Source organism: Echiichthys vipera (genome assembly GCF_963691815.1).
Source record: "Echiichthys vipera genome assembly, chromosome: 17".
Classification (NCBI taxonomy): domain Eukaryota; kingdom Metazoa; phylum Chordata; class Actinopteri; order Perciformes; family Trachinidae; genus Echiichthys; species Echiichthys vipera.
In genome coordinates, this window is record NC_139842.1 from 24,263,056 (window position 1) to 24,279,485 (window position 16,430).

Genomic DNA, 16,430 nt, shown 5'->3' on the forward strand with positions numbered 1-16,430 from the left:
GGCCCACTGAAGCTACAGACCTATTACAGATCAGAGGGTGGGACCCACTGAAGCTACAGACCTATTAAGGTCAGGAGGCGGGCCTTCACTTGCCGAAACATCTTACTCGGAGGCTAAGCCAAGCTAGAATAACAGGCGCTGTGAAGTAAACTGGTGGAGTAACAACAATGACTGAAGGTACTTAGGGCGCACTCACACTGTCCATCCGTACCGTGCCCAAGCAAGTTCCACGGCTAAAGTCTAGTTCCTTTGACCAGTGTGAGTGCAACCGTACCACGTCTAGGAGCGGGTACGGTTGCCAGCCACGGCCCGCTTGGAGAGGTGGGCTTTTGTAAAGCACGTTTGCACATGTACGAGCACGAGCGTGCGCATGTGTATGAGCACGAGGCCTACGGCGGTTCTGACATCATTTTATGTGCGCCTGTTTTTGACGTAGAAAAAATAAGGAGGGACCATGCGCAGACATTTAAAACAATGGCGGTGAAAGGTTCACGTTGGTGTGATGCGGAGGTGGAGTGTTTACTGCAGATTTGGTCGATGAAAAGATTCAAAAACAGTCGACAGACGCACAAAAACTCAGAGGTCTATGGAAAGATTTGGAAACAAAGCGACGCATCACGATGACGTCATCAATGCGTGTGACGTGTTACGGCGTGATGACGTATAGGCAGCAAGAAGCATTCGCCGAGGCCCAGGTAGTGTGAGTACAAACGGGCCTGGAGGGGGGGACAAGTACCCTAAAGCACGGGGCATGGTACGGATGGACAGTGTGAGTGCGCCTGCAGTCTGATATGGAAGAAGGGATTTGGAAGACCTGATGCTCAAATCAGATGTTAGTGGCGACCTTTTAGGGATCGACCGATATGGATTTGTTAGGGCCGATGCAGATACTGATTTTTAATTCATTAGCATTAGCTGATGACCGACACAGACTGACGATTTTGATATTTGGAGCCGATACTACTTTTGCTCCCTCAATTTACATCATAAAAATTACTCATTGATGCTAACAAATGTACGAGCCTCGATTAAAGAAAAAAGGAACATTTATTGAACCTAAAAAAGGCGTCTCCATCAACACAGAGCTGCCCTGTGGACGCCTGTCTGTACATAATGCTGGGAAAAACTATCAGAGAATGCAGCAGCACGCATCAGCTGATACAACTGTCAAGTCAGCAGTCGTCCCCATGATTGGAGTTGTGTACTGAACCAGACTGACAGATTCATGGTATTTGTACACTGCATAAACAGGGATTTACTCAAACTCCAAATGAAATATTCTAATATTCTGAGATATGTTTAGGCTGTATCTCTCTCTAAATTAAAATTTAAAAACGCTTGAACATTTTAGGGTGTAACGTATAATGTAATGAGTCTAGATTATATTGAACTTTTATGCGATGTTCAGATTTTTTGAGATGCACCTGCACTTCTCTCTCCCATTTTAAAGTCTCTCAAGCAAGTATCTGTAGATGACAGGTCCAAACATGTAATCACAACAGAAATAGGATTAAATCCAATAAAGTTACTGAAGATGTATCATATTTTATATGTAAGAGGCCTATGAACAAACAGTATACACAAATATAAAACAGACGAAGGATAATTACTGTGTGCACCTCTTGGACCACGTGCAGAAAACGATTATTTTGGGGCCGTATGTCTTTCGTGTGCATCCACGTTGGTCTGACCCAAAGTGCCAAGGTATGCCTGTAACTAAACTCTGATCATGTGACCCTGTAGCGCTGCAACAATTAATCGATTAATCTATTAACTTTCAACTATTAAATTAATCACCAGCAATCTGTTAATTGGTTTCAGTAAAAACCTTTTTGAGAAAAACAAAACCTCTGCTTTCAGTTTCCTCTGTGAGAGCAAACTGAGAACTTTTGAGTTGTGGACAAAACAAGACATTTGAGGACGACATCTCTGGCTTTTTGACATTATAAAGACCAACTAGAGAAATTGATCAACAGATTAATTGGTATAAGAAAATTGTTAAAACAAAAACTCACTAAAGAACATTACATTTTTACCCAAACAGTGTTTTAACGTGGTACATTTTAGACACTTTATTAAACCAGTGCTTCAGGTTTAACCTCTTATTTATGATTTTGAATGGTTTTGAATGACTAGGGACTCAAATAATCATGAATTCATGACAGAAATGAAAAAGAGAAACGTCCCACTGAATGTACAGAAGATAGATTTGTATGTCTTTATTATCGCCTCTAGCCCTCATGTTCTCCAAATGGGAGAGGCGGCCTGAAGTCTGCCAAATGCTCGTGGGGCCACGCTGGAGATGAGGGCCCCGAGCAGGCTGAAGGCACTCGGCCCAGTGCAGACCCAGGGAGGAGCGCACAGAGGAGATTCAGGTCCTCAGCCTTTCCTTCCTCCCTAAGCTGGGACTCTGACTCTGAGAAAGAAACACTAGATGGTAACACATGGCTTAATATCTACTGGGAACCTGCAGCATAGCAGTGACTGGTTATAGCAGTGGATCTAGCTAATATATGATGTCATCATTGTACCTATCATTGTTGTCCTTTTATTGTTTCAGTGTTATTCAGTCTGCATGTAGTCAGAAGTCTCTTAGTATGCACTGTATCTTTGACTGTGGGTTGTAACTGTTGAGCTGTGAAGTGACGTTCCTGTGGTTGTGTGTTTTGTGTGCTGTTATGTGTCAGAGGAGGAGCTACAGCACTTTTCTAACCCTCATGGTCTGGCTGCTCACAGCCCAGGATCTCCTTCTTCTGGACTCAGGTGAGGAGGAGGTGCAGGAGGAAGGGTAGTGAGTAGTTTGGTGGTGATATCAGCCGGTTAGTTCAGGAAATAATACAGACAGAGAGACATCACAAAGGCACGTAATCAGGGCTGAAGCAAGCATCATCGTGCCTTTTGTTTCCAGCCTTGGTGCTTAGCAACAGCCAGGCAGCTTCTAAGGTACCATATTGTAAAAGGTGAGATTCACATCTTTTGTGATTAAAAAAGCAGGTCGAGGTGCCATCTAAAAACTGTGAAAGTATGAAAATGTTTAATCCACAGAGAAATGTACACAGCCCGTATTCAGAAACTGAGCCGTCAGGATTCTGTTCGGTGTGATGTCACAGCTATACTACAAATATACATGTAGATGAAAAATGGAGATGGACATACAGTAGCTTCTGGGTCTTGGACCTGCATTCTTTCTTCTTTCTTACATCTTTCTGATGTACTAGGACTCCACTGTCTCCAAAAATAAGTCAATGAGAAAAGCCTAATTGTCACTTGATTTATTCCCTCAGTAAACATTTTCCTAATGAGTTTAGGGTCTCAATTCCTAGTTTAAGTTTTAATCAATACAGCCTGATGTTCATTTAGTGAATAACAGTCCCATTTAGAGTCAAATAGAGCAGAAAGCACAGGATGCTTTAGGGTGTGGCTACTTTTTGATTGACAAGTCACAATGTCACCGTGCTAGCGACAGGGTATTGGCTTATTAATGCCACAGCACTGTACATTAAATTAGCTGTGAACTTGTTTTTGGTTGTTGTCTGTGTTAAATTCTTAAGGCTTTGACCCTCTCACAGTGTGTTTTCACTTTTCCATTCAGTTGCATCTCGCTAACAATACTAACATTAGCTAGCTAACTAGTAACTTAAGGGAAATAGCCAATTTTCAACCAGCTCTCTGTCACTGCAGTGAACGGCGCAGCAACCGGAAACACCTGCTCACCCCCCGGCAAAACAACGCGGCAGGCCTTGCGTTAGCTGGTTGATAAATCATCAGTTTCCCTTTTTAGCGCTGAACTTAGTGCAGCACCAGCTGGATGCTGCTTAGATCTGCACCCCTCCGCCCTCATGTCCAAATATGGTCATGTCTGGTTTTAAAAAAACATGATGGTGATGGCCGAATGTCAAACTCAAGGCTTCAAAACAGTAGTTCACAGACGAATGCGTGGTGTCACAGTAGCTACGTCCAACTCTTACAATCTATGGGAAGAAAGTACCAATGCAGTCACTCCCCACCTGCAATGACAGTGCAGAGATGAGAAGGAGTGCAGATGTGTAAGACCCTGAAACGCTGGCCAATCAGAGCAGACTGAGCTTTTTCTGGAGTGGGTCTTAAAGAGACAGGTGCTAAAACGGAGCGTTTCAAACAGACTACGAATTCAGGTGTATTCAGACGGACAGTATGAGAAACATCTTGTGTTTTCTGAACATTAGAGCACGTATCATGTTGTAGTACGAACCAAAACTACGTGAACGTGAACATGAGCATGAAATGGAACCTTTAACCCTTCAACTGTAACTCTTGGAAAGAAAGTAAATTAACGTATTTCCCAAAATGTCAAACTATTGCTTTACTAAGTCCAAATCATAAAGTTATTTCCAGTTATTTCCCAACTTTAAGGCCTTTTCCATGCTGCAAGGAAGGAAAATATGAGGAAATAAATACTTAATCCTATATATTTTTAATTTAGTTGGCTTGAAAGTCATCAAATTTGAAATACGTATATTTAATAATGTCTACAGATACTGGAATACACATGAGTCTCACCCATTCTGCTCAAACCCACATGATTTCCAGAAAAACAGACATAACCTCAGTGTTAGAGTAAGAAATAAGTGCTTGCACATAGTCTTTAATTTTGACTTGTTTCAGGCAGAGATGCTGCTTTCACTTGTTAGAAATGTCACGTTTTGTTTTTCTTTCCGATGTTATCCAGACTTGATAATGAAGATGACCAGGAACCGGAAAAAGTGCAGCACTTGCATAGTAAGACTGACTTATGTACCCCTGTGGAGGGGCACCATGACAGCAATGAGAGCACAAAGACAGAAGTGCCAAATACATCTCAGCTCAGCCCAAAAGACTGTAAGTACCATAAGGAAGAACCCCAGTCTGCCTGCACACTCAATATATATATATATATATATATATATATATATATTATCTTAAGGCTGCTTCCATTCATAATTCCTCCGCTTTCTCTTCACAGTGGCAGGCAGCGAAGTGTGGAATGTATCTGAGGGAGCTGAGCTGTTTCTGCCCAAAGTAAAACCAAAGGAAGGTTGCCAAATGGAGGAGGAGGCGGAAAATAGTGAGGCGGAAAATAGGGAAGGAGAGAAGAGGTCCAAGGGAAAAGAAACCAAGGAGCCTGAGAGAGATGTGTACACCTTCCCTGGAGACTCAGACCCAGAGAGTCCCCCTCCTGCCCCCTGGGCTCATTGCACATTCATTCAGCGGTGCAGAAAGAAGAGGGTGCTGCTCAGGCCCTTCTCTGGACTTGGCTCCTTGAAGCGCACATCGCCCGAGACTGGCAAGCGGGCAAGAGCGACTCCTCAGAAATCAAAAAACACTGAGAGGGTACAGCTGAATCGAGGTGGAGGGGTGTATGATTTTGAGGAAGTCAGTTTTGGGGAGGCAGCAATGGATGAACCGCTAAAGTCAAGAAACAAAGGAGAGAAAAGAGACAAAGAAGAGGAGGGAGAGCCCGGGAAAGATATATTCACCTGTGTGGAATGTAGCATTTACTTCAAAAAGCAGGTCCACCTGCAGGAGCACATAGTTGAGCACTGTCAGAGCGGTGCAGGGGGCGCGAGGCGTTCAGGAAAGGGCGGACGCTTTCAGTGTGCGGAGTGTGGATGGAACGTGCCAAATCGAGTCGCGCTGGCAGACCACCACAGGAGGCACCAGGAGTCTCGTCTAAAGATCCTGGAGGAGATTGAAAAACTGAATGAAAATGGGAAGGAAAGGGAGATTCAGGAGCTCGACAGTAAGACGGCGAAGCATATAAGCTCAGAGCAAGCTATTGTGCATGATGCAAGCCCAGCCTCGATTGCAGCCAAAATGTCAGACCCAGAAATAGTCACATCTCCACCTCTTTCCCCAGCCCCAGTTTCAACACCAGACGCAGACCCAGCAGTTCTCGGCGCAGTGTCTCCGAATTTAGTCGGAGCTCCAGCTCAGGCCCGAGCTGTCTCTGCCTGCCGCCGCCGCTTCGTCTGCACCAGGTGTGACTTCAGCACAAGAACTTCCCAGGCACTGGCTAATCACAGCAAGACCCACAACAGAAAAAAAAACACTCTCCAGGCTGACTCCCCGTCCCCTCGCTCACCATCATGTTTGGCATTCACTTCCCTGCCCTGTGGTCACTGTGCCTTCTTGACCTCAAGTCAGACTGTAATGAGGGAACACCAGAAACTTGTTCACCCAGAACAGGCCTCCATCGGCGGGGCGCAGGCTGAAGAGACTGCCCAGCATTCGAGGTCTAATGTGGGTGCGCAAATTTCAAAATGCACCCTAGATTCCGACCATCTCTCTCGGTCTGGATCCGGTTCCTCGCCCGATGCAACTCGAAGCGAAAGCCGGCGAGCAGTGACTGCCTGCGAGGACAGCACAGTGCCAGACAGTGCTGCAGCCCGGCCCGCAAGCCAAGTCCTCAAGTGCACTGGGAACAGGAGGTTCAGTAGAAGAGGGAAGACCCCGACTGATCTGGGTGATGACAAGCTGAACGGGAGTGAAGAAGGAGAGCAGGACGAGCATCCAAGCACAGGGTTTGACACCGAGCGTTCCCAACAAGACGCACCTGTTGGAGTGAAACGGACCACCAGAGCACGGTCCAACACAGGTGAGACTTAGTGTCAGACTCAATGCTGAGCTAAGACTCAGTGACCTTTACTCAGGTTTAAGAGTTTTATAAGACATTAGTTGGATTTCTCCAAAACCACAATTTACACACTGCTTGCTGCTAGGTTGGTTTTGTAACTGTACTGAAAACCTGATCATACAAAAGATTACAGCTGGAATCTGGAGAATAAGCAGAACAGCGCCATCTAGTGTCTCAAGACCGTAGTTGCAACAACAAAAAAATAATTCCAGCAGTCGGGTTGCCAGGTTCGTTGCAGAGTGTGTCAGCGATCAGCCTGCTCCATGTCAGTGATGAATCATTCAGGGGAACCACTCATTTGGACTAAGTGAATTTGACAACAGTATTTAACGTTAGTCAGTCTTCAACTGGAAGTCTCTCTTTGAGTCGTTTGTAATCCATTAGCTAGCTCTAAACTCAAAATGATTCCTTGTTTCTGTAGCAACAACAGACAACCCTGGCAACCAGCAACGCCCAACTCTATTGGCTGCTACAATGGAAACAGAACAGGACAGAAAGTCATTGTCAAACCCATCAAAAAAAAATTAAAATATTAATTCAGCCTAAATATATTTTTTTATGGAAAAGCAACACTTTCATTCTGTACACCTCTGTTTTTTTTTAATATATAGCTTTTATTAAAGATTCTACATATTCAACCTTTAATCAATATTTTTATTATAAACAACTGATCATATGATTTATGTGAAAGGTGTTCCAAAGAGTAGTGACAAAGAGAATTATCACCTGACTCTGCAGTTTCTCTCAGCTTTGCAAAGCATTTCAGCATCTCTATCCTGTCCACTATATCCTGACAATACTACAAACACATCCTGTACCCCTGCCTCCACCTGGTGCTCCTAATGGCATCTGCAACAGTCCTCCACGACCGACCTGAAACAACCAATCAGAGCCTCTGAAGCAGTGTCCATGACTGCGGAAATTGTTATGCAGCTTAACTAATGAAATATGAATATAATATGCACAAAGTGATTTCAGAAAAATATTTACATATTAATATTTATATTTTTATTGTTTTTTATGAATGCTCCTGATCAGTTTCTAAAAAGTTGGATACTGTATAGCACTGTGCTTTGCTTTTTATTACTAGTTGCAGCTATCGCGTACACCAGCCACACATTCTGTCTGTCCCTGTGTAAGCAGTGTAATCTTTAGTGAAACAAATTCACCTCTCTAGTTTGTCTCCATTATGTTCCCCTCTTAAATCCAAACACACACACACACCCTCTTAAATCCAAACACACACACACACACACACACACAAGCACACACACACGCACACGCACACACACACACACACACACACACACACACACACACACGCACACTCACACACACACACACACACACACACACACACACACACACACACACACACACACACACACACACACACACACACACATTCCTATTACACTTCTGCCCTTACTACAAGCCTGACAAAGAAGTTGAGGTTCCAGATTTCTGATTACAAGTGAACACAACTGTTAGTAACGACGCTAACATGCCGGCTTATTTACCTCCATGGAGGGAATGTCTCCACAGACACAGATATTGGAATACTCAATACTCAAAAAGTCAAGTAGAAGTGCTTTCATTAGTGGGTCAAATGATCCGTCACCATTGTTGTAACTCACTCTTTGAAAGATAGAAACTTAAAAGACAATTAAATAGATTAAAATCTATTTAGTACAACTTTAAGGCTTACAAAAACAACAAGACAATAAGCCAGACTCTCAAAATATTAGAAAATTTCACAAGCTCAATCAAAACAAAAATGATTTGTAATACAGCAATGTCAAACTTCTTAAAAGAATGTTTATTTATGCACTTAATACTTTTAGTCGAGCTTCTTTAGCATGAATCACTGCATCATCAGGGCCTGGAGGTGTTATGAAGCCCAGGTTGCTTTGATAGCAGCCTTCAGATCGTCTGTACTGTTGGTCTGGGGTCTCTCATCTTCCTCTTGACAATAGATCATAGATTCTCTATGGGGTTCAGGTAAGGACAGTTGGCAAATCAAGCACAGTAATACCATGGTCAGCAAACCAGGTACTAGTCTATTGGCACTGTGGGCAGGAGCCAAGTCCTGCTGGAAGAGGAAGTCATCATGTCCATGAAGCCTGTGAGCAGACTGAAGCAGGAAGTGTCTCAAATCTCCTGGTCCACGTCTGCGTTGACTGTGTACTAAAACACAGTGGACCATCTGCAGCAGATGACATGGAGCCCAAATCATCACCGACTGTGGAAACCTCACACTGGACTTCAACAACTTGTTTTCTGAGCCTCTCCACTCTTCCTCTAGACCCTGGACCTTGATTTCCAGATGAAATGTTCATGCAAAGAGGACTTCGGACCACTGAGCAATGGTCCAGTGGTTTCTTCTCCTTAGCCCAGGTAAGACTCTTCTGACGGTGGCTCTGGTTCAGGAGAGGTTTGACACCAGGAATGAGGGCGCACTCACACTGTCCATCTGTACTGTGCCCCGTGCTTTAGGGTACGTCGCCCCCCCCGACCGATATTTTGTGTCAGTCACTTTCTGAAGTGACTGACACAAAATATTGAACTCACTCACTCGTCTTCACTCTCTTATCCGGGGTCGGGTCGCGGGGGCAGCAACTTTAGCAGGGGACCCCAAACTTCCCTTTCCCGGGCCACATTAACCAGCTCTAACTGGGGGATCCCGAGGCGTTCCCAGGCCAGTGTGGAGATATAATCTCTCCACCTAGTCCTGGGTCTTCCCCGAGGCCTCCTCCCAGCTGGACGTGCCTGGAACACCTCCCTAGGGAGGCGCCCAGGGTTCATCCTTACCAGATGATCCTGAATCACCTCAACTGGCTCCTTTCAACGCAAAGGAGCAGCGGCTCTACTCCGAGTTCCTCATGGATGGCAGAACTTCTCACCCTCTCTCTAAGGGAGACTCCAGCCACCCTCCTGAGAAAACCCATTTCGGCCGCTTGTACCCGCGACGTCGTTCTTTCGGTCATGACCCAGCTTTCATGACCACAGGTGAGGGTAGGAAGGAAGATTGCACATATTGCAAATATTGAACTTTTTCACAATATTCAAATTTTTTGAGATGCACTTGTATGCACCAGTTCTGGTGGAAAAAGGGTATATACTTTCTCCATTAACAACCTAATAAGGCGATGGTATGCCAGTATAATGCGTTCCCTCAGTAGCATTACTTACATTCTCCAGGCCTTTCATGTACACAAACCTTTAAGAAAGCTAGTGAAGTATGTATAAATGATCACTTTTGTATAGCACAAGTCTAGTCTAGTTTTAATCCCTTTCCCTTGTTAAATCCCTTCTGAGAAATCAGATTGGGCAATAATCAGATTACTACACTGCATGTAAACAAATTGATACTATTAATTGATTCTATTAATTGATAATAGTTAATAAACGTAATAGTTGTTCCATGAAAAAAAATATCTTGATGGCTTATTTGATGTATGTATTTGCGGAAAAGGACCCTGGGATGATTTTTAGCCAGAATTTCACTTTAAGGAGGAACTTCTTCAGACTTAAAGAGCTTCTCAGAAGAGCCTGACCGCAGCTCTCACCAAAAACATCTAGCATTCAAGGCATACTGTTTCAGTTTAAATAGGATTTGCCTGTTTACTCCAAATGTGTTATTTTCTTTACAGGTGACTGCTCAGCACAGCAGAGTGCTACACTGTCACTCCCTCCTGAGAAGTGTGTGAAGGACGAAGGCAAGCTGGAAGTGCAGAAAGATGGAAAAGTTTTCTTTTTGAGGAGCAACCACCGGGTTACTGCCGCTCGTGCAGAGAATGACAGTGATGATGACGACGACGACGACATCGACGAGGAATGCATGAGACGTTTCCTGTCAGAGGGCATCTTGGATGAAGACCCAGACGAGATGGATGAGGACTCTGGGGCGCTCAAGAGTGTGGAGAGGAAATGCCCCTACTGCCCCGATCGATTTCATAATGGCATCGGGCTTGCCAATCACGTGAGGGGCCACCTGAACCGAGTGGGCGTCAGCTACAATGTGCGTCACTTCATTTCTCCCGAGGAAGTCAATGCGATCGAGAAGAGGTTCTCCTATCAGAAGAAGAAGAAAAAAGGTCAGCAGCTTGTTGCATTATTTTTTTAAGGCGGTGCAGATCCTGTTTTTAGTTTTTGGATGACATAATGGCCCTGACATGAGCCACAGTGTATATAAGCTATATTATCATAATTATTCTAGCCACAGGAGAACAAACTCTGTAAATTTAGATTTTCTTTTTTGTGTGAAGCTCCCCTATCTTTAAATTATTATTAGAATTATTGGAAACTGGTTCCCAAGCTGGGGAGACAAGGGTCACAAAATGTATTTGAGGGGTTGCAAGATTGTTAGATTAGCTAGACTAGATTATTAGAATAAAAAAATGTATAAAGTTTGCATTTTCACCATCGTAGTATAGCGTGTTAGCGTGCAAGCATTTGCTATGTAGTACTAAACACAAAGTACAGCTGAGGAGGATGAGAATTTTTGGTATTTGGTCATGAAGCAAAGCCATCTAGAAGAAGGGTTAAAGGGGCACTGATGTATGTTTCAACCCTGTTTCCCATGTTTTGTGTCTAAATGACTTATGGAAAACAACGGTTTTTGAAACTGGTTCAGTAGTGAAAGAGCGCTGCTGCCCTGAGATGGCTGCTGTGTAATCCTACGGGGCAAATACCAACTGTCAGTTTACAGCCACTCAAAATGCCACTGACCCTACACAGAAATACAAACAAATGATTTACCTTTTGCTTAATGCCGCCTGTCTGTTATTGGGTCTAACCAAGTATCGCTCACGTAGAAGTCTTGTTTTGAAATCTCGTTTTGAAATCTCAAGAGAGGCGACTTGTTGCTGTCAGTGGTGAACCGTGGGGTCTGGCACTGGGCTGTCGCAAAGTCTTAACTTTTTTGGGATATGTTTTAAAGATGTGAACAGCTCTAAAAAGCTGCACCACAACACACAGCTCCAATGCCCACACAAACACACACACACGCACACACACACACACACACACACACACACACACACACACACACACACACACACACACACACACACACACACACACACACACACACACACACACACACACACACACACACACTGTCAGTGCCACAGAAGTTAAAAAGCTATGGCGCACACAATCAATGCCAGATTTGAGCTCTATAGGTTACAACAAAATCACATGCAAAATATACCACAACTTGCACCGTCATTTTGAGTACAGTTGTTCTAAATAAGGAAAAGTTTAATAATAACCAGGTATGAGGTGCCATGACAATGCAAAATGAACAAGCCCACTTTGATGTGGAATCAGCGATCTACTCCACCTGATTCTGGTCTGCTCTGACACCCTTAAATGTTTTTAAACTCACCTAGTGTCCAGGTGTGCAGCAGAACCCTGTTGACTGTTAGTTTCCTCGTCTTCCACAGAGAGTTGATAACGGTCGGCCTTAAAATGCCTTTCAACACTTTTCCTCTTTTCTGTTGATTCCAATGCCGGAGTCGGGCCATGAAAAAGTCAATGCTGTCAAGCTAGCCGCAGCACTGTTGTCTTTCTCCCAGCGCAGCTGTAAGCTAGGCCTGCTGATTTATCTCTTCGCTCACTGACCCGTCAACATGTCAGTGGCTTCGAGAAGGAGACAAGTGTGAGGTTTTTTTGTCCCGCCTTCTAATCGCAACATTTGATTGGCTGATTTAGCCTTTATCTACTACATTAACACTCAGCTCTGGACCTCATCAGGTCCGAACCACTGAGTGAGCAGAGAGCTGGAGGCCTCTTCTGCCTAGAAACAACAACAACTATATCTGATTGGATAACTCTATTTTTAAGGTTTTAGGACACTAACATTGTAATTTCTGAAGCAAACTTGAAAGAAAATGATTAATATTTATATGATCTTCATCTCATCTTCAACCGCTTATCCGGGGTCGGGTCGCGGGGGGCTGCAGCTTTAGCAGGGGACCCCAAACTTCCCTTTCCCGGGCCACATTAACCAGCTCTAACTGGGGGATCCCGAGGCGTTCCCAGGCCAGTGTGGAGATCTAATCTCTCCACCTGGTCCTGGGTCTTCCCCGAGGCCTCCTCCCAGCTGGACGTGCCTGGAACACCTCCCTAGGGAGGCGCCCATGGGGCATCCTTACTAGATGCCCGAACCACCTCAACTGGTTCCTTTCAACGCAAAGGAGCTATTAATAATTCAAATAAGTTAAACATGCCATTGTAAATGCTGAGGCCTTCTCTGAAGTCCTAGAAGTCCCTACACGTTCCCCTCTGGTTGGCGTAAGATAGTGGTGGAAACAGTGAGTGAGAGTTGGAGAGAGGAGTGCAGAGGAGTGCAGGAGTGAAGATTTTGTTGTGTTGGATAAGCATTGCATGGTGAAGCACGGCTGAATATTTTGATGATTTCGACATTGTGGATGAGTCAATTCACCTCTCGCAAGATGTCAGTGAGAGAAAAAAAGAAAAAGTGAACGAGTGAGTCTTGGACACAGTAACAAACAGTACCAGATCAAGCAAAAGGTAAAGAATGTTTTATTTCTCTGAAGAGTCCTGAACAGAATGTAGTCAGACACTTTTAATAACAACTAGAGCCTGTCAGTGGCAAATAAAAGGCACTTTTAGTGGATGTACATCAGTGACTCGTAATTGCCCTGCAGAAATACATACAGCCCAGTTTGTGACTGCAGGGCTGTCGCTCCATACTGGACCCATTTAAAAAATGTTGTTCTCATCAGTCACTTAGACACAAAAACATTAAAAAAAAAATAGTGTCCAGGTTGAAAAATACCAAAATGTCCCTTTAAGTGATCATCAAAGGGACTAAAACTCCTTCTGAAGGCAACGTTATTGTGCACATCATATTTAAAGGTTGAATATGTAGAATCTTTATTAAAAGCTAAATATTTAATTTAAAAATAATACACCCACAGGGCGTTTTGAGGGGTACAGAATGAAAGTATTGCTTTTCCATAAAAGAAAAATATATTTAGTTTGAATTTTAAAAACGTTTTTGACGGGTTTGACAATGACTTTCTGTCCTGTTCTGTTTCCATTGTAGCAGCCATTAGAGTTGGGCGTTGCTGGTTGCTAGGGTTGTCTGTTGTTGCTACAGAAACAAGGAATAATTTTGAGTTGAGAGCTAGAAAGAAAGACTTCAGGTGAAGACTGGCTACCGTTAAATACTGTTGTCAAATTAATTGAATAGTCCAAATGAGTGGTTGCCCTGTATGATTCATCACTGACATGGAGCAGGCTGATCACTGACACACTCTGCACCAAACCTGGCAACCAGACTACTGGAATTATTTTTTTGTTGTTGCGGCTACGATCTTGAGACACTAGATGGCGCTGTTCTGCTCATTCTCCAGATTCAACCTTCAATGGAGATCCAGTTCACTCAAAATCACAGTCAGTCACAGAGGGTGAGAGGAAAAGTCAGCAGGATTCATCATCTGGGGACCATGAATGTTGGTCCAAAATGATATGGCAATGTATCTGATACCTTAGATGTCTTGGTCAGCTGACAGAGCTACATTGCTGTGAGCATGTATGGCTCTGAAATCTGATTCAAAGACATTACTTTGATTCAAGGGGCCACAAAACAAACAGGCGGGACCACAGCACATTACCGTCCTGCATATGTAGTCCCGTGTCTGAGCGTCCAACTGTTTTGCCTGTCCTCTCCACAGTTGCCAACTTTGACCCGGACACATTCAGCGTGATGCACTGTGAGTTCTGCAGCGCCGGCTTCGACACTCGGGCCGGCCTGTCCAGCCACGCCAGGGCTCACCTCCGCGACTTTGGCATCACTAACTGGGACGTTACCATCTCGCCGATCCACATCCTGAGGGAGTTGTTCTCCAGCAGGCCGGATCTTGTAATCCCCACGGCTCCCCCACGGAGCCCCGGCTCTTCACAGGAGGAGGGCGAGGAGGAAGAGGAGAAGGAAATAGAAAATGAAGGGGAGGAAATCATTGGGGTAAAGCTAGAGAGCGAGGCAAGTGAAAGGACGCCGAGGGCTGCCCTGTCTGATGCACTGCCTTCAACGTCTCCTCAACACTGCAGGAAGGAGGACGGTGGAGGAGAGTGTGACGGTAGGTTTTCATTATTGATCCAGCCTTAAAAGTAGTAAAGCACTTTACCATGTCAGACTATGTGTTGGTTATTGATAGACCGATACATCTGATAAAACGTATCGGCCTATATTTGTGTTTTTTAGGAGTTTCGTATCAGCCAAAGCTGGCTGCTGCGTTCTCTGATAGTTTTTCCCAGCATTATTTACAGACAGGTGTCCACAGGCAGCTCCGTGTTGATGCAGACGCCTTTTTAAGTTCAATAAATGTTCCTTTTTTTAAATTGAGACCCGTAACATTTGTTAGCATCACTGTGAATTTTTTATGATGAAAGTTGAGGGAGCAAAAGCAGTATTGGCTCCAAATATCGACCCAAGAACATCAGCAGTCTGTATCGGTCATCGGCTAAGGCTGATGAAAGAAAATCGGTATCGGCATCGGCCCTAACAAATCCATATTGGTTGATCCATAGTTTGTGTGTGTCGTGGCACAGAGGTAAATTTGAGTATTTTGCCAGGTGTTTATGTGTCTGTCTGTCTGTGGACAGATTTTGTCAGAGCATCACAGCCGGTGCTTAGTTGAGATCAAAATGAAGGGCGAGTTTAAAATTGAGTGTGATCCAAGCAAGGGCTCTGGAAGAAGGGGGGTAGAAAGTAGGGAGGGGCTATTGCCCTGCACACCACTTTACGCCCCTGGCCTAATTTAGCTTCTCCGCTGGTGTGATCCCATCACAAGATGGTCTCTTGGTCTGTTGTTTGCTGCGGTGTTTGATAGTTATTACCTGGGGATCGGGCACTTTGGCACAGTGTAGACCTCACTAATGACACCTGGAGGGAGGAAGAAGACTGTTGCGGAGGCATAAAGCAGTGGGACATGGGAGTTTAGAGGCTGTTGTGTGGTTTCAAGTGCCCGTTTGCTTTTTAGTCTGGATAAAAAGGGGTGACACCGCTGTGAATGAAGCGTTTGAATCAGGATGGCTGTCGAGAAAATCAGCCTTAACAGAGAGAGAGAGAGAGAGAAAGAGAGAGAGTGTGTGTGTGTGTGTGTGTGTGTGTGTGTGTGTGTGTGTGTGTGTGTGTGTGTGTGTGTGTGTGTGTGTGTGTGTGTGTGTGTGTGAGAGAGCGAAAGAGAGAGAGTCCCTGATGCCCGTGGTTGATGTGGCACTCGGTGCATTTATCCCAACCTCCGCCTCCACTCGATTGGTCACGCCTTAGCTTAGCGGTGCATATGGGGGCAAAATGGCTGCTTCCACCTCCCCGTAGACCCAAACAATAGCGGAAAGAACTGTCTGCCTTCAGCCGCCGGGAGTCCGATGCACTGCGGTTGCGGACCGGTGAGTACCGCGAGCTGTAATTCCTGTGCACCGCGTGCCCTCGGATCACACGGCGGCGGCGGAGCACCGCGCGTCTCGCCCCGCATCTTCTGTCACATCGTAGCCAGACAACAGCCATTAAAAAAAGTCTTCATCATGTGAAACCGTGTAGAGGAAAGCAGGTACCCACGACACGCGTGTCAAAAGCTCCGAAAGCGGCTCATTGTTTTGGTTTCGGGTGTTCCCGTTGTGCACGCGCGGGTTAATAGTGGGTGATTCGGGCTGCTGTGATCTCGTTGTTCCACTTAGTGTTTTCTTAACGTCCGTGGGCTTCTTTATCGTGCACGTCTGGGGTGACGTCCAGGATTTTCTC

At 44.8% G+C, this 16,430-nt stretch overlaps 1 protein-coding gene across 2 annotated transcripts in view; it reads left to right on the forward strand.

The window, feature by feature from the left end:
- Positions 1–16,430, forward strand: part of wizb (WIZ zinc finger b) — a 37,685-nt gene that overhangs the window by 1,649 nt on the left and 19,606 nt on the right. Inside the window, exons 3-8 of one of the 2 annotated variants that reach the window (XM_083930577.1) lie at positions 2,236–2,437; positions 2,688–2,763; positions 4,709–4,857; positions 4,982–6,613; positions 10,306–10,749; positions 14,362–14,766. In XM_083930577.1, coding sequence (XP_083786703.1) covers positions 2,236–2,437; positions 2,688–2,763; positions 4,709–4,857; positions 4,982–6,613; positions 10,306–10,749; positions 14,362–14,766 — 2,908 coding nt within the window. Of the gene's footprint in view, positions 1–2,235; positions 2,438–2,687; positions 2,764–4,708; positions 4,858–4,981; positions 6,614–10,305; positions 10,750–14,361; positions 14,767–16,430 lie in introns of those variants that run through there. The other variant, XM_083930576.1, reaches the window with a different exon arrangement.